Consider the following 23,452-nt stretch of genomic DNA (forward strand, 5'->3'; position numbering starts at 1 on the left):
ATGCTGCCCCACTTTTGATTTTACAGTACCTTCCCCAAATAGCATCCAAAATGAAAGCAAGCAGAAAGGCAACAGCCAAGAAGATTGAAGCAGAATGTGTGATTAGAGCAGAAGTCACCCAACATTATCGTGACAAGGCATTAAAGGGGTTGTCTGCTTATCCTATGGATGATTTATCCTCAGGATACTTCGTTTAAATACTGTACGGAGCGAGCGCTCCTTGGCTCTGATGAGCTGAAGTTATTACTTCGAAGTCTCGCGAGACTTCACATATCTAGAAAAATCGATTTCTACTATATAAAACCACTTAAAACCGAACCAGAGTTCAAGAAATGTGTTTTTTTTTACAGTAGAAGTTGATTTATGAAGTTATTATGTGAAGTCTCGCAAGACTTTGCGAAGTAATAACTCCGGCTCATAGGAGCCAATACATTCTAATAATGTAAGGGGCACTCGCTCCGTACAGTATTCAAACTAAGTATTAGGCAAATCGACTTTGAATGTTTAATCCGAAGTCGATTCGCTCATCCCTAGTCATAACTATCAGATCGGCCGGGGTCCGACTCCTGGCACTCCCGACGATCAGCTGTATGTAGAGATCACAGCGCTCATGCGAGTGCTGAGCTCTCCTCGCTGTCGACAGTGCAGCCGTGGGGCAGTGTAATTACAACTCCCCCATCGCATTCACTTCAATGGGACGGCTCTGTCCCATTCAAGTGAATAGGAGGGAGCACCCCCCCATTGCAGTCTTCATACAGCCAATCTGATATTGACGACCTGTCCTGAAGATACCTCATCAATACAGGATAAGAGGACAACCCCTTTAACAAGCCTGGCCCAGAACGGTCTAATGACTGACAGCGTCTACCATCTACATAATGGGTGATGCATTACCACTGATGACGTACCTGGCTTTACCAGAGGGGCTGGCATCCGTCTGCTGGCATGGGTATATGGGCAGTCGGCCTTGGCGCACTTTGCATCAAATTTACAGTTTGGATGTATGAAAAAGCATTTCTCTGCAAAACGGCACTTAGGAAAAGCTCTGGAAGAAAAGAAAAAGCACAAGTAAGTTCCCCCTGCAGCGGCCACAACACTCAAGTCTTAGGGCTCAAGCACACTACCGCGCCGTGTTTTGCGGTCCGCAAATAGCAGATCCACAAAACACGGATGCCACCCATGTGTGTTCCGCAATTTGTGGAACTGAACGGGCTGCCCATAATAAAAATGCCTATTTTTGTCTTCAAAACAGACAGGAATAGGATGTGTACTATTTTTTTGGGCGGGGCTGCAGAACGGACATATGGATGCAGACGGCACACGGTCTGCAGTCTGCATCTTTTGCAGCCCCATTGAAGTGAAGGAGCCCACATCCGTGCTGCTGCCGCCCTTATGGGGGTGCTCTATAATCAATGAGAGATGCTTGTAAGGAGGTCTTCAGGTATGGAAAATCTGCAGCCCTCCGAATCTCAGCATCGGTAAGAATAGGCGATTGTGCAGGCACTTACTTGCAGGAAGTAGTGGGGTGGTGATAGGTACAGCGCTCTGCATTCTTACACGCCGGCCAGTACTTGCAGCGCTCTGGGATCTTTGCTTTGGTTGGAACGTCAATGGACTCTGCAACTGATGCAACGTAAAAGGAACCCGCGTTAGGCTACTTTCACACTAGCATTTCTACTGGATCCAGCAGGGTTCACCAAAAACACTTCCGTTACTGATAATACAACCAGTGAATCTCACTTCAGCAGATGGCATTTATCATGTAGACACAGTGAATACAAGGCACTCACTAATGTATTGCGATTGTCCATATTGCCTCTTTTGCTGGCTTGATTCATTTTCTCATCACATTATACACTGCTCACTCATATCCAGGGGTTATGACCACCACAGGAGTGCAGATAAGAGCGGTGGTCGTTAGAGGACCTGAGAGGTTGGGGCTTTTTCTTACGATGTGCAAGCACGACCACTGCTCCTGGATTGCAGGGTGGTCGTAACCATGGATATGAGCAGTGTATAATCTAATGGAAAAATGAATCCAGCCAGCAAAGGAGGCAATATGGACAATCACAATACATTAGTAGGTGCCATTTGCTGACGTTAGATGACCCCTTTAACTAGATATTTTCTAGTACTGATTTTGAGTTACGGGTTTTCTCCTCCATGCCTGGCCAAAGGTACAATTAGATTTCTAATGGCTTCCTGTTACCAGACAGCCGTGCACGGTGGGAGCTCAGGTGAAAGGGATCAGCTCATGCTATGCTGTAAAGTCACATGACTAAAGCGCTAACACAAAAAACAGCAGGGAATTCTGAGAACGTGGTCGACTGACTTCGCAGTAGGGGACACTATACATAACCCCGCCATTACATTGGGGTCTCCCTAATGAATCTGATCGCCTCCATGTATAGGCGAGTGGGCAATTCTCCACCTGGCATATTCTGCCTAGTTTCATAGCTCATCCCAAGCTGTGGATTTACATAGGACTGCACATAAACCTACTGTACGCTGTACCGTTCATGCTGGGCGGGTCCTGTAGCACGGGGAAGCTCGGCTCCGTCCTGCTCAGGGCATTATATGGCTCTGGATAAGACTCTCCCTGTTCTGTGTAACACATTTGGTCTTCCTCCTGTTCGTGGTCAGAGATGTATCCCGGGGGGCTGGGAACCCCTTCTAAGGTGACTATAAATTTTGGACTTGGAGGCTTTTCAGGCACCACACTTTCCCTGATAAGAATGAACAGAAAAACTGCATTATATCAGACTACACATACAGTATACATACAGTAATAACCACTACTCATCTCTGTAAGCTGCGTTGTCCTTGTTACCGTCAAAATTAAAGGGGTTGTCCAAGAGATTGATGGCTTATCCTCAGGATAGGTCATCAATATCAGATCGGTGGGGGTTCGGCTCCCAGCACCCCCGCCGATCAGCTGTATGATGGGGCTGAGATTCTTCGGGAGATTGCTGCGGCCTCTTCCTAGGCCAGTGACATCACTTTCATTGTCACATGGCCTAGGTGGAGCTTAGTCCCATTGAAGTGAATGAGGCTGAGCTGCAATACCAAGCACAGCCACTATACAGTGTACAGCGCTGTGCTTGGTAAACTGTGAGAAGGCCCCTTCCTCAAACAGCTGATCAGCAGGTGTCGGACCCCCATCAATCTGATGACCTATCCTGAGGAAAGGTCATCAATATCAGAATCTCAGAAAATCCTTTAATTAAAAAGCAGAAGACAAATTTATCAGGTAAATCTCCTTGCTTTACACTGCAGGCTGTATCATGAAGAGCTTATTATAAAGGAAAATATATTAATGCAACTTTACACCCTGCCCGAATTCACACAAGCAATACGGTTTTTGAGAGCCAAAGCTACGAGTGGATACAACATTGGAAAAAAATAAAAATAACATTGCAGTGAAATAATGTGTGAATCCTGTCCAACAGTGTTGTGCAATAATGGACGTCACTGTGGAGCAGGTAAGTACACAGCCACCTACGTGTATATTGATATATCAGATAATCCATATGCCGGGTTATCAGAATATTGCTGTAATAAATTATAATGTCAGGAAGTCAGCATCTCACATACCGGGGCTGGATTAGTCGTCCGGGCTGCGGCTGACCCTCTGGTGCTGGGGGAGCTCCCTGGACAGCAGAATCTTTAGTGACTTTTGGTCTCTTGAGGATGAAGGAGCGACTGTCGGTGGGTCTGAGGTTCCCCATCTCCTCCTCTAATACAGTAACACAAAGAGCATGAAGAGCACTGACAGTCCCCAGCGCAACCGCAGTGTAAAAATAAACACCTTTTTTTTGCATGAGCAGCTCACAAATTCCTGGGGCAATTTTTTTAGGGTTGCATTTTACCCATTTTAGGCTAAAAATTCTTTTTTCAATTGGCCTTTATTAAAAATGTTCAGTCATTTCTGAACTACAAGGGTTGAAAGCCAGTCTATTTGCAAGCTGTCACAGTATGTAGTCTATAAATCCAGTCATCTGACGGCTTTTTTAAAGCTCTCATCTCTGATCTCCTGACCTCATAAATAAAAGCTATACATGAGCCGCCAGATGACGGGATTCAAAGAAAATGAACTCTGACAGCTTGCAATTTGACTGATTTTTAACCCTTGTACCTCAGAAACTGCTGAATATATTTAATAAATATCAATTGAAAAAATGATTTGCAACTTATAATGATTACAATGCAACATAAAAAAAAAATGCCCCTGAAGGTGTCCATAGCCTTTAAAGCTCCAGAGCCGCAGTCACAAGTTTGATGACCGTTACCGGAAACATCAGGCACGTTTGCGTTTGTGAAAAAGCTTCCCCAGTTTTATTTTTTTTGTGTATCAGATGATTGTATAGTGCCTGATGTGAAGACACAGAACAAGCAGCGACTGCTTGTAGATTTCAGCTCTGAAACATGCAAAATTGCAAATGCAGTTCCCATACAATATGTATTGTGTTCTTGCACAATGTCTGTACCAAGCAATCTCTTGGGAGGTAAACCACCGACCTATAGTTTGGAGCTCAGTTCTGACACACGTCCGCCAGATATTATTCCTAGCATCACGTTATTCCGCAAAGTGTGGCAAAAAGTGAAAGAAATTACAGGAGCATCGGGGTGTACCATGGTCACTACTCTTTGGGATCATAAATGATCTGCCGGAGGTAAAGAAGCTAGTGGGTTTTGGGATATGGAAGGATAAGGGGATACTTTGGCTATCACAATTGTATGAGTTATGATCAATTGAAAACAGAATTTAACCTAGCTAACTCTAACTTCTATCAGTACCTACAGCTGCGTCATGCTTTAGGCTGGGTTCACACTTGAGCGTTGCGCAAACGCGCGTTTTACGCGCGTTTTTGACGTGCATTTTTATGCGCGTTTTTGTAATAGTAAACGCGCATTTGACGCGCGTTTGTGTGATTCACTACAGTGTCCTATGGCCACAAACGCCCCAAAAGTCGCTCATGTACTTTTTGGAGCGTCGGGCGTTTTACAGCGCGATCGTACGCGCTGTAAAACGCCCAAGTGTGAACCATTCCCATAGGGAATCATTGGTTTCTCCTTGTTGAGCGTTTTACAGCGCGTAGGAACGCGCTGTAAAACGCTCAGGTGTGAACCCAGCCTTAGTGGCGCAGGGAAAAGTGAAGGATCTCACGATAAGGATATCATTAATAGCCGATCGGGTTAGAAAAGGTGGAGATACTAAAGGGGTGATATCGGCATTCTATAAGATTCTGCTCTCCTTTTATCAAGATTATTTCCCATTGAAGGTAAAAGATAAATGGAGTGCAGATCTGGGGCCTCTGTCCGACTTCCAGTGGTCAGAGGTGTTAGAGAAGGGTCCTATGCTATCATTATGTGAACCACAAAGAATGTCGCAATTGTACCTGATACACAGTGTATAGAGCGCCCATGTTTCTTCACAAGTTGGGCCTGCGAGCTACGTCTCTGTGCCCGAAATGTGCTGTTCCAGATGCACACATCATGCATATGTTTTGGGAGTGCACGGCCCTGGGCCCCTTCTGGAGGGATGTTCTAGACGTTTTCTAGGAGGTTTATAGGGTTAGACTTCCAGACGTTCCTTTTATAAGTGTATTGGGTCTCTTACAGGATGATTCTATAGAGGGCACAACTATAGGTATTAGCAGAATATTGTATTATGCCAGAAAAATGATCACCAAGTATTGGATAAGCACTGATGTGCCTACCAAGCGGGAATTTATTGCTCGAATGAACGTGATCATTGAAGTGGAAAGGGGAGTGTATATCAAAAGGGGTACCTTTAAAATGTTTTATTCTATTTGGGGATCGTGGATACAAACACCGGGTATACCGTCCGGGCGACTTCTGCTTACCAACATGAGGAGAAATATTCTGGGATAGCGAACAAAGAAAATATAGCCGTCATTGGTGCTGGTATATTGATCTATGCATTGGTATTGAATGTTGGAGAAGGGAGAGCGTAGCAGACTATACTCGATTTGGTGCGGTTTTGGGGGTGGGGGGGGGATTGTAATGCTTTTATCCATGTGCATATTACATTTTTCATTGGAATCTTTAAACATGTACATTGATACTGTTGTATTTCAGTTATATATGTGTTCTGTACACAAATAACAAAAAAAGATTTGATAAAAAAAAAATGCCTGTACCAAGCTGAATTCACACAGCATCTTTCGGCAGTGTTTGCCCTGCTTTTTTTTCCTCCCCCCCTATAAGCTTCTCTAAAAGGGCCATGAAAAACCCTCGAGGGTTTTTTTTTGTTTTTTTTTTTACAAGCATTTAGAAATTCTGGAGGGAAAAAATAAATAAAAAAAAGTGTGTGAAGTAGGCCTCATACTACAAACATAAAATTTTCACTGGGCAGACACCTTGTCTCCAGAGCTGCACTTCACTGGAGGGATCAGGTTGAAGTCTTGACAGGATGTCCATTCTGCGTTGCTCTGCTTAAAAAAAAAATAATTTAATATTATGACCATGAACAGCACACAGCATTAAAGGGAACCTGTCAGTGGCAAAAGCCATCCCACACCGCCAGCATGCAGAATGCAGTAAGAAAATCATTAGAAACTCACTGCCGGCTACTTAAAGGACTGCTGGCGGTGTGGAATGGCTTTTGCCACCGACCGGTTCCCTTTAAAGCAAAATAGCCACCTTCAGGGAAACTGCACATAAAAGGCAAATCCCAGAAGTCATCAGTTCAAAAAGGGCACAAAATGAAAGGGTTTGCAGTCGCTGCAGAACTCTGCACCGGAACTACACAGATCCATCCATTACTGGGTACTGCAGCGCTTCTCAATTCACTTCATTGTAAGCAGTGGTGTAGTAACCAGCTCTGTCTGCTACACAATGGACCGAGCTGTGTAGCGCTGGCACCAGAGCTACTGCAGAACAGCTAATCAGCAAGGGTGCCAGGTGCCGGACCCCCGCAATCAGACAATGTACTATCCTGAGGGTGAGCCATCAAAAGTAAAGTATCTGAAAACCCCTTTAAAGAGGTTGTGTCATAAAAAATATATTACAGTTTTCAAACCATCTCCTGGATCTGAGTACTTCTGTAATTGCATTTAATTAAAAATGTAGTATAGCCACTGAGTTATTTAATAAAATGTATCTGTATAGCGCCACCTGCTGTTTGTTATTTTCCTTATTTCTTGTCCACCTCAGTGAGGTGGTTGCACATGCTCAGTTTATATATTTAACTGTAACCAGCGGCATCTTCCATTAGAAGCTGTGGCAGTTACAAGGAAAGAGCAACAGCAGAAAGGGCACGCCCCCTGAGCTGCCAGCTTGAAATAAATCTAGCAGAGCAATGAATGGGGAGATCTCTGGACCCATGTGAGGTACAGGGCTGGTTCTAGCTTTGTTAAAAGGTTAAAGCCATGTACTATACGAGGTCTGATTTTCATTTTTTACATGAATCATGCGAATGGCATGAGGAAAAATTCCATTCAATGTCAGCAAGCAGAGACTCAGCAAGAAAAGTTACAGACCTTCATATTGTGTATGGTTTATAAGGCAGGACAAGGCTTTCCTTTGTCAGTTTCCAATATGAAAGCGATTGTGGCTGCGCCGTCCCTTCCTTGGGCAGGGGATTATAGCGTACCTGGCATGGTGTCCATCGCAGCTGGGCCCTCAGGCTCCTCCTGGTAGTGCAGTATGGAAGCTCGGCTCTTCTGGAGGATCAGCTCCTCCTCAGGGACGAGACGGGTTCGTGGTGCTACTGGCACCGTCTGCTTTGGGGGAGCTATAGGATCAGGTGACAAGAGACACTAAGGGCAGATACAACATCACAGTACCGCACAATAAGCACTGCTATGTGACTGATATCAGCCGCTCCTCTTATAACGCTCCAGTACTGATATAACCTCCAGAGACATTACGTCATATGTGACTGATATCAGTCGCTCCTCTTATAACGCTCCAGCACTGATATAACCTCCAGAGACATTACATCATATGTGACTGATATCAGCCGCTCCTCTTATAACGCTCCAGTACTGATATAACCTCCAGAGACATTACATCATATGTGACTGATATCAGCCGCTCCTCTTATAACGCTCCAGTACTGATATAAGCTGCTGAATTTAGACTTACTGGCTCTTTAAAAATAAAATAGGAATAGTTGTACAAGTAATGAGCACTGAAAGCCGCACACATACAGCATATCCGTTTCAGTGTAACAGAAGCCTCTGTGTATTATGTATGCAGGTTTACCGGGAGTACACATTAGACATGAGATTTCATTTTCCTGCGCAGGCAATAATCACACCAATAACAGGGAATGAGCCTCGTTACCTGTGGAGTAATTTGTAGTCTTTGTGATGGATTCTTGGGCTTCGGATATGGCTTTCAAAATGAGGTTCTTGTTGGCTTGTTTAGAAGGGGGCAGGGTAGGTCTAAGACAGGAGAAAAAGTAAAAATCAGTTATTTATAAAATAACTACGCAATCAACAGCTGTGTGCAAAAAAAAACAAAAAAAAAAACAAACACGTAGGAAATAGGGGCAGATTTGGGAACCTCGTGAATGGAGATTGAGCGCACATAAGAATCGCTTCTCTATTCATTTACTACCTGGATGCCACAGCTGCCCCACCAGGTGGAACCAAGGCTGGATTAAAAGGAGGGCACCCAGAGCACCCACTGTAAAAGAAGTAGGGACCTCCACCACTTCCAGCAGCCGGAGGTAAGGTACACATTCTTATAAGTGATGCCCTTGTGTCCACCCCAGTTCTATCGCTACACTAAGAGGACAATGTAGTGACACTTTGCTTGGCGGGTCCCATTCATTCTCAGTGGAAAGACATTAGTGGGTGGCAACAACACGACTGTAAGAAAGGGAACCTGGAAGTCAGTTGCCTTCTTGCCCCTCAGAATGTCCTTGTCTTGTGATAGGGTCTGCGGCCGTCCCTAGAAGGTGTTACTAGTTGGAGGCGTCTCCCTGCACAGCCTCAATCTTTTCAGTGACTGCTGACAGTGTCAGACTGTGCAGGGACACCCCCCCCAACTGGTAACACCCAGCTGGACCTTCACTGCAAAATGCTAGTAATTCATTCATAACTTCTAGCAGGAATAATAAAGGAATAGCACAGCATAGATTCATAAGACTAGATGCTCCAGAATTTTAACTACATGGGGGATGCAAGTAGTTACTAAAACAGACGTGTCAGGAGAGGACGGGTCCTCTTTAAAGGAACCCTCCAGAAAAAGCAGATAGAATGTAAGTGCGTTTCCTTCAGTCCCTGCACTAGGCATAGCACAATATGGCCCCTTTCAGACGAGAGAGTTCCACTCATCAGACCTGCAGTCAGCGAGAGCACCCGTCCTGACCTCCCAGCACTGACAGGGTCGGATAGCATTATATTGATTTATGATGCTATGTAACCCTTACATAGCATTATGTAAGGGTTACATAATGCTGCCAGTGTTATCCAATACTTTCCAGAACATCAGAAATCAATATAATGCTATGTATAATGCTGGGAGGTCAGGACGGGAGCTGCTGCATACTCACGCTGCGAGTCTGGAGTGTGGAACTCGCTCGTCTGAAAAGAGCCTATATCTTTGAATCTCTGTGTCATGGTCCGCTCCTCCAGCATAACCGTGTTTTAGCTGTTCACTGAATATTCCTTACCTCCTCTCTGGTCGGGAGGGCACAGAGACGCTACTGGAAAGGCCTGCTGCTGGGGCCATGTGGTCCTCCTCCTCCTCCTCCTCTTCTTCTTCTTCCTCTTCATCGTCAGCCAACCTCCTCACTTTCACCACAGAGCTGGCCACTGGGGTCTTCCTCTTGCGGGAACTGTCGCCCTATAACAAAGAGGGGTTTTAGAAAGCACCTAGGGTGGGCAGGGTGTTTAGAGGGGCAGACAGTTCAATGTCGCCTTTTTCCCGTTATACTCCGTAAGAATTTAAAAAAACATGTCAGAATTACAACAAACAATGGACAGAGAATAATGTGATGGTTTGATCTATATCTGCAAGAATCGAGGAAGAACTGACTCTCAGCAATCCCAATGATCAGCTGATTGACCCCTTTAAGGTGCATTCCAGGTTCGTAATATTGATGGCCTATCCTCAGCACAGTCCATCAATATGTGAGGATACAAGGTTCTCTCAAGCAGCTCTGGCACCAGACTACACAGCGCCATCCACGATGTAGCGGAGCTACTGCAGAACAGCTAATCATTGGAGGGAGGGGGCGTCAGACCCTCTCCGAACAGATAATGATTTCTTTCTTTAATATTTTTTTTACATTTTTTTTTTTAGTCCCTTGGTGGGTAGGAAAAGTTATCTTGGCTTGGCAGACATCCTATTAGGCCCTCTAGCAGAACCTAGCAAGTGCAGAAAGATGGCAAACCAAGGGGCCTTTCATTAGGAACCAGTGATCGCTATTGACCGCGGCATCTAAGGGGTTAAACGCCCCAGTTGTTAGAGATGACACGTGTATGGTGCCGGTTCAGCTCACTGTGTGTAACGCGGGAAGCATCACGTCCCCATTTCTGTTTAGCAGGCGCAGCCCAGCCCTCCAGTGTCCCGGTGGTTCACTTGCATGGTCAGCGAGTGCCCGCACCTACCTCTCGTGCTGCTCTCTCTGCGGCCATGGCAGATATGTAGGTCTCCTCAGTGGGGCTGACATCCTGCGGCTCGTACAGCTTTGCGGCACCGAGCGCCCGGTTGACCTGGGAAGCCTTTGGTCTTGCGGGCTGCCTGCTGCTCTGCAAGAGTCTATGTGCACTGCTGCCCTCTGTCACCTGGTAGACACTCTGGCTGCTTCCAGGGGGTCTGTACAGTGGGGCTGTGGGCCGCTGGACTCTGTTACTGGGGGCTGCAACAGACCTCTTTCTAGAGAGCTGCGAATTTTCAGGTCCATAGCCGAAGTCATCATTGAATTGGTCGTCGGAGTCCAGTTTGATGTCAATAACTGCTTCGGAGGGGGAGAACTCGTACATGGGCTTTACTGCAGAGGTAAGACGGGCGGCGGTGACAACATCACAGGAGACCCTATGGAAATAAAAATCTCAGTGTTAGGGTTAATGCACACAAACGTATGTATTTTGCGGTCTGCAAAAAATACGGACGACCGCCATATGCATTCGTATTTTAAGGAACAGAACAGATGGCCCCTAATAGAACAGTCCTATCCTTGTGCGTAATGCGGACAATAACCATATTACTTACCGGTAATTTCCTTTTCATAAATCCTCTATGACGGCATTACCATGAGAGACGACCCACCTCCAACCAGGTAGGGACAGGAAGAATAAAGTTTGACCCTCCTCAGTGTCTTTCTGGAGCGACAGCCTAGAGAGTCTTTTTCATCCAAACACATTCACACTAACTACTACATATACATATTTACAACATTTTTATTTCTTTTTGGGGCCCTTCTCGCATCCAATTTATGAAATCCGATTTCGGATCCGTACAAAACGAGGGAACGATAACCTCTTCCTGCCTGTGAAAATTGGATGCAACCTTGGGTAAGAAAGTTAACGAGAACAAGTCTACTAAATCTGCAATTTTAAACTCCATTCTGATGAATTTAGGGGGAACCCTGCTTAGAAAGTCTGCTTTTACATTTAGGGAGCATTTTAAATGCACTGCAGACAGATCTTTTCCGCCACTTGATTTAGGGCTACACTCCTTGTTCCTCCCTGCCGGTTTAGATGGGCCACTACAGTCATGTTGTCGGATCTCACTTGTATGTGTCTTTTCCTTCTATGTTTTGAGATAAAGCATTTACTGCCTCCCAGGCCGCGGTTAATTCCCTCCGATTGGAGGATAGAACCATTTGTTCCTTGGACCGTTGGCCTTGGAAAGAGTGTTGAGAGCATTGAGCCCCCCCAACCTCACAGGCTTGCATTCGTCGTAATTTGCAGGTGCCTGGGACTCCAGGGAACCCCTTTCTGTAGGTGAACTGGGTTTAGCCACCACAGTAGAGACCGAATTACGGATGGCGATTTTTCCTTCTAGCAAATTTAGATTCCTGTTCCAATTCTCAGTAGCCATTGCTGAAATACTCGAGAATGGAACTGGGCCCCTTTTACCGCTGGGATACAGGCAGTTAGAGTGCCTAGAAATTTCATGGGCTCTCTGACTGTACAAAACGGACGAACAAGGGATTTAGAAACCTTGTCTATTACACCGGAGACTTTGAGGGGGAAGAAAGGTTTTTTTGACGAGTTGAGTCTAGTAGTCTAGTAATACCCCTATGCTTAACTCCCCTGGGAAGGAATAACTTCCTTCCCGGAGCCTTCCATTCCCATTTAATTCATGCCTGTTCTTATGAACTGGAAAAACTATTTTTCCGTTGTTCAAGGCCACTAAACATTTCGTCCAGTACCGACCTTTGTACCTTCTCATCCCAGAGGTTCATGGTCGCTCTAACTGCTTTTATTAATTCTTTAGTACCTTCAGAAGAGAAAAGAAAACTTTTAAATTCAATATCAGACCCAGAGGAATCGACCGAATCCTGAGACTGAGTCTGAGGAAGACAAATCTGAGCTGACCATTTTAGGATCCCTGCGTCTAGATGTAGAGGGACCAGGTACGGACATAGGATTTTCAGTTAAAGCTAAACGCATTTCTTGTCCGATTATGTCTCCTAGTTCTTCTCTAATAGCGGGAACTAAATCCTTTGCCATGTTAGAAGTACATTTTTTGCAAAGTTTCTTTGTGCAGGATTCAGGTAATTTTAAAGAACAAATCACACATTTTCTAGTTTTAGGCCTCTTTCACACTTGCGTTGTCCGGATCCGTTGTGTACTCCATTTGTCGGAAGTGCCCGCCGGATCTGGAAAAACGCAAGTGAACTGAAAGCATTTGAAGACGGATCAGTCTTCAAAATGCGTTCAGTGTTACTATGGCAGTCAGGACGCTATTAAAGTCCTGGTTGCCATAGTAGTAGTGGGGAGCGGGGGAGCAGTATACTTACAGTCCGCGCGGCTCCCGGGGCGCTCCAGAGTGACGTCAGAGCGCCCCATGCGCATGGATGACGTGATCCATGCGATCACGTCATCCACGACACTTTACCATGGCAAACAGGACTTTAGCGTCCTGGCAGCCATGGTAACCATTCAGAAAAAGCTAAACATCGGATCCTGTAATGCGCCAAAACGACGTTTAGCTTAACGCCGAATCCGGATTAATGCCTTTCAATGGGCATTAATTCCGGATCGGGCCTTGCGGCAAGTGTTCAGGATTTTTGGCCTGAGCAAAAAGCGCAGCATGCTGCAGTGTTTTCTCCGGCCAAAAAACATTCCAGTCCTGAACTGAAGACATCCTGATGCATCCTGAACGGATTTATCTCTATTCAGAATCCTGATCAGGATTTTTCCGGCATAGAGCCCCGACGATGGAACTCTATGCCGGAAAAGAACAACGCAAGTGAGAAAGAGCCCTTAGGATGTTTTTGCGCCATCTTTATCGCTCTACATGCATACAGGGAGGTAACAAGGGGGTTAGCTTAGGTTAATGATATAACCAGCATCTCCCCATGCATACAGACACTTACAACAGTCGGACCCAGAGTGGTCTCTATTGAGTCAGTCCCCAGCTCAGACATGCTGACAGGCTATTTACCACATAGTCCCCCTTATATATCTCCCTTAACTGCAGACCTCAGATCAGAAGACGATTTCCGCCTTGATCAGCGCACCAAATAAGCTCCGCCCACTCAACGCATCATCGCTTGGCCATACGTAGGAAGTCGCCGCTGGAATGCAGGGCGGCTTCCTGTGATGTCACCGCTAGAGCCGAACCTATCGGATTGCGGCAGAGGGCGTGCACGTGACCGGAGTAACTCACTGAGTGTCCTGTCTCCACATGGAATCCTCTCCCCGACACGCAGAAGGGGAGAGGAAGGGACAGAAAGACACTGAGGAGGAGCCGGAGGAGGGTCAAATATATTCCTCCTGTCCCTACCTCATCTCTCATGGTAATGCCGTCATGGAGAATGAAAGGGAAAAACAGGACACGTTCTATCTTTTTGCGGAATGGACATATGGAAACGGAATGCAAGAGTAGCTCGCGTTTTTTTTGCAGACCCAATGAAAAGAATGGCCCCGTATACGGTCTGCAAAAAAACAGACCAGACACGGAAATAAAATACTTTCGTGAGAATGAGGCCTTATAAGGAATTTATATTAGCGGGCTGTGCCGTGTACACGTCCACCCATCAGCACTACCTGATATCCGCAGGACGCTGTGCTCGCGAGTCACTAGAGGTCGCGCTGTGCAGGCTCTCCAGGCGCGACGGTGGAGCTCCTCTCCCAGGATCCTCTCTGCTTTGAGGCAGGCTTTTCAGGGGAGGCATGCTGCTATTGAAGATGATGGCTTCTGAGGCTTTCAGGTTATTGGTTTCTAGCCACACAAAAAACACAACACATCAATAGACATGAAAACGGTTATAACGGAGACTCGCTTATGTAGCATTACTGGCGTGCAGGAGGATAGCACCAAGCGTCTGTGCGCCGACAATTGACTTCAGCAAATATCATAAAAGGTCTGATCCAGAGGGGCCCGAACATTGAGACAAACCATAAAAGTAATACCAGGGAAAGCTCTTTAACGCTGAGGTTCTTCATATAAAGGACAGCGCATCATCTAATACGAGAGGGGGCACGACCATACCCGTTCTGCGGTACACAAAACTCAGATACTGGCCAATCCAAGTGCATTCCCACTTGCACTGTAGAACTGCCTATTCTTGTCTACAGAATGGACAAGTATAGGACACGTTCTATTTTATTTTTAATTTTTTTGCAGGGCCGCACCGACATATGGATGTATTGCGCGGTCTGCATGTATTGTATACCACTGACAGTATTATGTCAGTGTTATCAATACATTCCAGACCTCTAAGGGTTACATAGCATCATAAATCAATTTAATGCTATGCGACTCCGGCAGTGCTGGGAGGTCAGGACGGGTGCTGCGCTGTGAGTCCGCAGTGTGACACCCGCTCGTCTGAAAGGGGCCTTAGGCCTGTTTCACACCTGCACTGTTAATGTCAGCATTGAGATCCGACAGAGAATCTCAATACTGGAATTTTAGGCTCCTAAATAACCAGATCCGTCACCATTGACTTACATTGTTTTTAGTGACGGATGCATTTTTTTTTAAACATTTTTATGACTGGACACAAAACCGCAGCTTGCAGCGGTTTTCTGCCCGGTCACAAAACGTAATGCTGCTGGAACGGAAGACATCCTGAACAGATCTCTTTCAATTCAGAATGCATGAGGGCTAAAATGAAAAAAAAATTCCAGTATTGAGATCCACTGCAGGATCTCAATACCCGAAAACAACAGCGCAAGTGTGAAAGAGGCCTTAGGGTCAATTTCCAGGCCATGGATTTGCAGTGAGGATTCTGCATCCCGAAACAAGCAGCAAAGTACAGTATAATACATAAAGGGTGCGACTTTAAAAAGATGGATGTGGCAGATCCATTCCGAAATCTGAATATATTACAGCAGCTTTTGCGCAGAAAAATACCGCTGCATGTGGATTCTGCCTCAGCGCACACGCTTTCTCTGCCCGTTTTTTTACTTTAAAAAATTCAGAAAAATAAACCCTTGGATAGAAGAGGAGTCGTGAAGCACAGACCTGGAGTGACAGAGCGCAGCTTATCCAGCACGCCTTGCAACCTGAAAAACAGATGTTACAATTAATCATGACACATTGCAACAAACCCCCAGGACAGGAGGGAGAATTCTGCTGCTTATGTTCCTACCTCACAGGGGACAGGATACAGTGGAGAACTATTAAACGGGTTCTCCAGCCTTTTCATAAGTTTTCAAAGTCTCCCCCCTCCCCGCCGACCCTTTGGAGTCAAGCATACTTCCCTGCTCTCCTCTGCTTGGTTCCGGCTCCTTCAGTCCTCCGCTATCTTCGCCACGATCCAGTCCCCCACGTGCGCCGCTGCAGCCAATGACTTGCCCCAGTGGTGACATGTCCCCCAAGCGGCATGTCATTGGGTCACGTCCCACTTGGTGAACACGTCACTGCTGCAGCAGGAGACTGGGGCACATAGGGGACCAGAGGCCAGTGAAGAGAAAGGTGGGCCAAAGGAGCCGGAACCAAGTAGCGAGAAGCTGGTAAGTAAGCTTGAATCCACAGGTCCTGGGGGGGGGGAATTCAAAAAACGTTTAAAAAGCTGGAGAACCCCTTTATGCACCTACAATGAGAACGGAGCGGGGAAATGAACAGAGGGCGCACTGCTCGGCTATTTCTGGCTGCCCTATAGAAATGAATAGGAGCAGGGACGGCGCGTGCATGGTGCGCTCCCATTTACTTTTATGGGAGCAGCGCTTGGTGGTGGAGGCGACACTAGATATGAAAAAGGTGGGCTATACCCTCTCCACAGACACTAGGCTAATCAGTTTGTACCAATAGCAGTAGGAAAGAGAAACAAAAGCAAAGAACCGAAAAAGAACAGCAGCCCGGTGACAAGGAGAATGAATGAAAACAAAGGGTGGGATCTGTGTCCCCCAATGAATTTAACAAGAAACTGATTTTACGGCAAGTACAAAAAGAAAACTAAGGGAGTGAGCCGAGAGGCTCCAGGACCAGGAAGAATCCCCCCCAAAAAAATTGTGGGAGACCTTCAGGATCCCAAGGACAACTGCCTGGGAAAAAAAGGCCATATGCAAGAAAAGAACGAAGTGAAACACCCAGCTCCACCCAAGGTGGAAAAAATAAAGAGGTATACCTAAATATTGGCCACAGACTAACATTCCCTCGGTGGAGCAGTGGAGGCTCAAGGTTGATCAAATTTACCGTTTCGAGGAGCTTGCATCTTGGAAATCTCGAACGCATCCGACATTTTTAAGACGGTGGGCTCTTTGGACAAAATACAGGTTTCTTAAGACCTAAACTATTCAGCTCCACCTCATTGATACTCTTTGCCCTGCCTTTTGGGCCCCACTGCCAAACAGAGAGAGGCCAAATTGGCATTACCGCCAGATGAAAGCTGGGAAGGTAAATCTGTCCGACTCCTGACGTCACGCGCACTTTAGGCGGGTCGGGGTTCTCGATCAAAAATCCTTGGCTAGGGTTTCCTTTACAATGGTTCACCCTTCTAATTAGGTTAACATTGTCTTATAGGATTTTGACTGTATTCCTGCGTCCTTGTATCTACAATATGTATACTGGTGTTTCATTTACTTGAAATTAGCTGCTATTATCCTCTAACCTTCTTATACACGGTTGTATCCTCATGACTATGTGTCTGGTACCGATTAACACCACTGTTGGTGTTCTGTTTACTCTGTATATTTTCTGTGATTAAAAATGAAATATTTTAAAATAAAAAAAATAAAAAATAAAGAGGCTAGAGGATAGGGAGCAGGGCTAGATGTCCTGCGCAAGAACCGAGAGTTGAACAAGTGCGCACTAGAGAGCCGGAGGAAGGATCTGGAAGAACCAGGGCTCCCCCTGAAGGAGAGCAGCACAACCAGAAGGCGTCTGTTGGTAAAGGCCTAGCGCTCTGCATATAGACGGATGCTCCAGGAGGAGGATCTATAAGAGGACAGACCCAACAAGAAAAATTAGACCATGAGGGAACCTGGCAGGAGAGAAAATGCCTGGGAAAGGGACAGGAGCAGTCCTGAACCAAGGGAAAAAAAACTTCCTGAAGACAAATTAAAGGAAGACCCTGTGGCTGAATGATTGAGAGAAAGAATAGTAAAGACTCACCATGGGAAGGGAGCAAGCCTTCTTCCACTGCAAGGCAGGTGGGAAAAGAGAAACGCCCTATGAGAAGGTGGAAACCCCATCCCGCCAGAGAAAGCAGCAAACCTCTGGGGGAGAAGGGGGTCCTTGGTAATGGCCAGGCGAAGGGAACGTAATGGGGGCCAGATGCATACTAGAACCAGAAAAGAGTGATGAATAGTGTCTGGGGATGGTACCATCACTCCGCATGAAGAGGGGCCATGTGATTGCCTAGCACACATTAGAGCCAGGAAAGGGCAATGCAGGAGCCGTATGGGCCACAGATTGTACCAATAGGGCAGAGCACTTGGAGATACTACAAATACTCCGCCTGAGAATAGGAGTAATGTGGCTGCATGGTGCACATTATAATGAGAGTAGAGACATGGCTACAGCATCTGGAGATGGTACAGGTACTCCCCTTGATAAAGGAGTACTATAACTGCGTGATGTACACCAACACAAGACAGGTGTAATGGCTAGGTACTCCGCTTAATAAGGGAGTAATATGACTGCGTGGAGCACACTAGCACCAGGATGGTGAATTGGCTACAGAGTCTGGAGAAGTAACACAGTGGCCTGGAGCACTCTCCGACTAGGAGGGTGTGTGGAATATAGCCCCTGGTAATAGTGAAATTACTCCAGCTGAAAAGGAGATACATTGGAACCAGGAAAGTCTGCCGAATACAGTATTTGGCAGTGGTGGTACCCCCCTGTGAAGGGGAAGGCGTACGTACCTGGGACACCACATAGGTGTGTCGGCGTGCTAAACACAGTGGTGGGTGAAGCGCCACCATCTGGAGAGGCGGCAAGCTGACTTACCTGGGCGGATAATTACCTGTGCAACCAGGGGAGTGCCATCTGAAAATCCACTAAAGGGGATAGCAACCCTGGAGAGGAGAGGTTCCTCAGTAGACATTTGTCTTTGACCACCCAGAGAGATTCTGTATGGTGGAAGACCGCCCGATGCTCTATTCAGAGTCAGAATCAGTGCAGAGGAGTCCCCCGATGAGGCAGAAGAAACCTAAGGCGTTTCCCTCAGTGCTAGTCCCGTCCTTGGAGGAAACCAGGATTCTGGGGATGAGCGGGACCTATGAGGGGAAACCCTAGGCCGCTATTGGACTCTGCCCCCTGATATGGACAGAGGTAGGAAGCAAAGCACTCCCGGGAGGGCCGATGCTGCTGCATGAGGGCAGGGAAGAGCGCCATAATATCATCATAGCTGAGAATGGGCGCAGGCTACGGTGGAGGTGAGGGACCCACGTGGGGAGAAGGTGACCCCTGAACAGAGTTTAGGGTAACCCGGCTGAGCCCAGGATCCAGGCCGAGCATGCAGGCCAGCCAGGCCGATAGCACAGCAACCCCCAGCCACCGCAGGAGCAGAAGCAACCCAGGGGGAGGGGTGGAGGGCAAGGGGACCTGCCACAACATGAACCACTGAACAGGGGCCCAAGATAATACGTCCCACCAATGACACTACATGCGGGCGGGGGGGCACCGTGAAGATGGGGAAAGCACCCTCTGGGAAGAAGTACATCTTGCCCTCTCACCGGAAATTCTGTGCAGAAACCTCTAGAAGGCCATCAGGGAGGCCACACCCCTAGAAAAAAAACAGGATCTAGAAAAAAATGGCAGGAAAGAGTTTGGCCTAGTTCCGGCAGAAGTCGGGGGCTAGAGTAGATAGTGTAGCCGAAAATGAGGCACCCCCGGCGGACTGATCCTGCAGGGTGCTGGGAGGTGGGAAAAAAAGCTCCAAAAGGCCACAAAAAAAAAAAAAAAAAAAAAAAAAAAAAAAGGTAGGCACGGAAAGGGGGTCAAAGCGACTTCCATTGGTGAGAAAAATGACCCATAAGCGGGCGGACACCGCTGGACCTGGGGAGGGGAGGAAGGAATGCCCTGAGGGGGGAGGGTCATAGCATCCCCCTTATAGAAAAAAAAAAATGAGCCACACAGAGATCTAAAGGAGTCCCTAACTAGGGTAGGGAGCATACTCACCATCTGACGTCTTCGGGTGCCGCAGGGTCACCCCTTCGGTAAACTCACATTAGAGTGGGATTACCGGTACTCCACTGCAGATGCAGTAATGGGGGACTGGGTGAACCGCGAGGTACGTGCCTGCAGGGGGTGCTACTAAAGTGGACTTCCACGATGAAGACCCCCCTGCTGCAGGATAAAACCTGCACCTGTAAAGTGATAAAAAAAAAAAATAAAAAAAAAGAAGAAGTAGCAGCAAGACCTGCAGGAGAAGAGCGGGTCGTGTCTGCCTCTTAGAGACACTAGACTAAAACCGATTAGCCTAGTGTCTTTGGAGAGGGTGCAGCCCACCTGGGCGGAGCCAACCTTTTTCATATCTAGTGTCGCCCCCTAGTGGTAGCTGGGCATATACCCATGGTGTTGTGTCCCCCAATGACATTAACGAGAAACCCCTTTAAGCGTGTACAGGTTTTCAGCATCTGGTTCCATTCACTGGCTGGCAGCAAAGATGTTTCATAAACAAAGCTTCTCATTATACAAGCAGGGGCTAATTCTACATACAGTCACGATGATAAAAAAAAACAAAAAAAACTGACATGTGAAAGGTTCTGATCAGTGGGGGTCTATGTGCTGAGACCCCCAACTACCACTTTGCTGCTAAAGAAAAAAAACTAAGACAGCATCAATGGAAAGTCTCAGCACTTCAACCCCCAATGATTAAAGGGGTTCTCCGGGCCTTTAATATTGATGACCTATCCTCAGGATAGCTCATCAATTACAGATCTGCAGGGGTCCCGAGTGTCGGGCCCCCCCACAATCTGATATTAATGACGTATCCCGAGGATAGGTCATCAATATTAAAGGGGCATATCGCTAGGATATGCCCCCAGTGTCTGATAGGTGCGGGTCCCACACCTACAACGAGAACAATGCGGGGAGCTCGGTGACTGGAGGACCCCGGGTCTGTCCACCACCAAGCACTGCCCTTATAGAAGTGAATAAGAGCGCACTGCACATGCGCGGCCCCTACTGCCATTCATTTCTATGGGGCAGACGGCAATAGCCGAGCCAGCGCTCGGCTATTTTCGGCGGCCCCATAGAAATGAATAGAGGGCGGCTGCGCATGCGCGCCCTCTATTCATTTCCCAGCTCCGTCCTCATTATAGGTGGGGGTCCCAGCGGTGGGACCCGCACCTATGAGACAATGGGGGCATATCCTAGCAATATGCCCCCATTGTCTGAGATGGGAAAACCCCTTTAAAACATGTGATATGTTGCTATGACGTATCAAAGGTGTTTCTAAAGTGCAGAGGAATGGCGGCGCTCTACGTCGTGTCCTGGTCATGGCGTTGCTGCAGTATTTTTCTCCAGCTTTCCATACAGATTTGCGGGAGGGGAGAAAGCCCAACCGATACTGCGGCAAATCCCATACACATTACGGCCGAGTTCCACTGCCGCCAGAGCATCCACGGACAGCAAAGGCGTAATTCTTGTCTCAAAACCTGCGCCGGGCACAAGTGGTCACTGTCGTGTGCACGGCAGTATGAACAGTGTTAACAGAGACGAGCCTGCCCTTTTTACTGTGTTCCGCCATCTAGCAATCAGTGAGAACCTGCAGGTATTACTCCAGTGGTCGTCAGCGACATGATTGGCTGCTAGGAGGACACATCCTCTGCGCTAATTCTACACACGGCGCCCCGGGAGGCAGAAGCGCGGTTACCAGGTGGTGAATCGGGCCGTGTTGTTCCCCAGGAAGAGCGACAGGTCGTCCGTCATCTGCTCCTGACTCTTCTTGTTGGCCACCATCACCATGATGTAATCGGGGAGCTCCTCATCTACATGGAGAAGACACAGGGGTGAGGGGGTCCAGGCCACTCGCCCAGCAGAAGACTCGCCATTTCATTCACATCTTAGGAACTTACCGACATAAGCGCCGAGCTCCTGCAGCTTCCCCTTAATGGCCATCTGTCGGGAAACCCAAAAATTACAATATAACCAAGACACAGGGGCAGAGCAACTCCAATAGACGCACCTCGCCCCCAGCGGACACCCCAATAGACACCTGGCCCCCGTCACTAGTGTACACCCCAATAGACACACCTGCCCCCGTCACTAGTGTACACCCCAATAGACACACCTGGCCCCCGTCACCAGCGTACACCCCAATATAGACACACCTGGCCCCCGTCACCAGCGGACACACCTCGCCCCCATCACTAGTGTACACCCCAATAGACACCCCCCCGTCACTAGAGTACACCCCAATAGACACCCCCCCCCCGGCACTAGAGTACACCCCAATAGACACCTCGCCCCCGTCACTAGTGTACACCCCAATAGACACCTCGCCCCCGTCACTAGTGTACACCCCAATAGACACACCTCGCCCCCGTCACTAGTGTACACCCCAATAGACACACCTCGCCCCCGTCACTAGTGTACACCCCAATAGACACACCTCGCCCCCGTCACTAGTGTACACCCCAATAGACACACCTCGCCCCCGTCACTAGTGTACACCCCAATAGACACACCTCGCCCCCGTCACTAGTGTACACCCCAATAGACACACCTCGCCCCCGTCACTAGTGTACACCCCAATAGACACACCTCGCCCCCGTCACTAGTGTACACCCCAATAGACACACCCCGCCCCCGTCACTAGTGTACACCCCAATAGACACACCCGCCCCCGTCACTAGTGTACACCCCAATAGACACACCCCGCCCCCCGTCACTAGTGTACACCCCAATAGACACACCCCGCCCCCCGTCACTAGTGTACACCCCAATAGACACACCCCGCCCCCCGTCACTAGAGTACACCCCAATACACACACCCCGCCCCCCGTCACTAGAGTACACCCCAATACACACACCCCACCCCCCGTCACTAGAGTACACCCCAATACACACACCCCGCCCCCCGTCACTAGAGTACACCCCAATAGACACCTCGCCCCCGTCACTAGTGTACACCCCAAGACACACCTCGCCCCCGTCACTAGTGTACACCCCAATAGACACACCCCGCCACTAGAGTACACCCCAATAGACACACCCCGCCCCCCGTCACTAGAGTACACCCCAATACACACACCCTGCCCCCCGTCACTAGAGTACACCCCAATACACACCCCACCCCCCATCACTAGAGTACACCCCAATACACACCCCACCCCCGTCACTAGAGTACACCCCAATAGACACACCCCCGCCCCCCATCACTAGAGTACACCCCAATACACACCCACCCCCCGTCACTAGAGTACACCCCAATAGACACACCCCGCCCCCCATCACTAGAGTACACCCCAATAGACACACCCCGCCCCCCGTCACTAGAGTACACCCCAATAGACACACACCGCCCCCCGTCACTAGAGTACACCCCAATAGACACACCTGGCCCCCGTCACCAGCGTACACCTCAATATACACACCTCGCCCGTCACCAGCGTACACCCCAATATACACACCTCGCCCGTCACCAGCGTACACCCCAATATACACACCTCGCCCCTGTCACTAGTGTACACCCCAATATACACACCTCCCCCCCGTCACTAGAGTACACCCCAATATACACACCTCGCCCCTGTCACTAGTGTACACCCCAATACACACACCTCCCCCGTCACTAGAGTACACCCCAATATACACACCTCCCCCCGTCACCAGTACTACGGTATACAGTCCCCTCTTGATTCCTACAGGACCCCTCAGTAAATATTCGGGTCACCCCCCGGTC

General features: G+C 48.0%; 1 protein-coding gene across 4 annotated transcripts in view; it reads right to left on the minus strand.

Moving 5' to 3' along the window:
* ZC3H14 (zinc finger CCCH-type containing 14) overlaps positions 1-23,452 on the minus strand; it is a 29,111-nt gene that overhangs the window by 5,472 nt on the left and 187 nt on the right. For 2 of the 4 annotated variants that reach the window (XM_044272103.1, XM_044272101.1), the window contains exons 2-14: positions 21,624-21,666; positions 21,422-21,536; positions 15,622-15,662; positions 14,202-14,376; positions 10,590-11,016; positions 9,650-9,822; positions 8,314-8,414; positions 7,619-7,759; positions 6,384-6,458; positions 3,595-3,736; positions 2,503-2,726; positions 1,509-1,623; positions 909-1,045 (exon numbers count right to left, since the gene is read on the minus strand). In XM_044272103.1, coding sequence (XP_044128038.1) covers positions 909-1,045; positions 1,509-1,623; positions 2,503-2,726; positions 3,595-3,736; positions 6,384-6,458; positions 7,619-7,759; positions 8,314-8,414; positions 9,650-9,822; positions 10,590-11,016; positions 14,202-14,376; positions 15,622-15,662; positions 21,422-21,536; positions 21,624-21,666 — 1,909 coding nt within the window. The remainder of the gene's footprint in view (positions 1-908; positions 1,046-1,508; positions 1,624-2,502; positions 2,727-3,594; positions 3,737-6,383; positions 6,459-7,618; positions 7,760-8,313; positions 8,415-9,649; positions 9,823-10,589; positions 11,017-14,201; positions 14,377-15,621; positions 15,663-21,421; positions 21,537-21,623; positions 21,667-23,452) is intronic. The other 2 variants (XM_044272102.1, XM_044272104.1) reach the window with 2 other exon arrangements.

The sequence above is a fragment of the Bufo gargarizans genome, chromosome 11 (genome assembly GCF_014858855.1).
Source record: "Bufo gargarizans isolate SCDJY-AF-19 chromosome 11, ASM1485885v1, whole genome shotgun sequence".
Classification (NCBI taxonomy): Eukaryota; Metazoa; Chordata; class Amphibia; order Anura; family Bufonidae; genus Bufo; species Bufo gargarizans.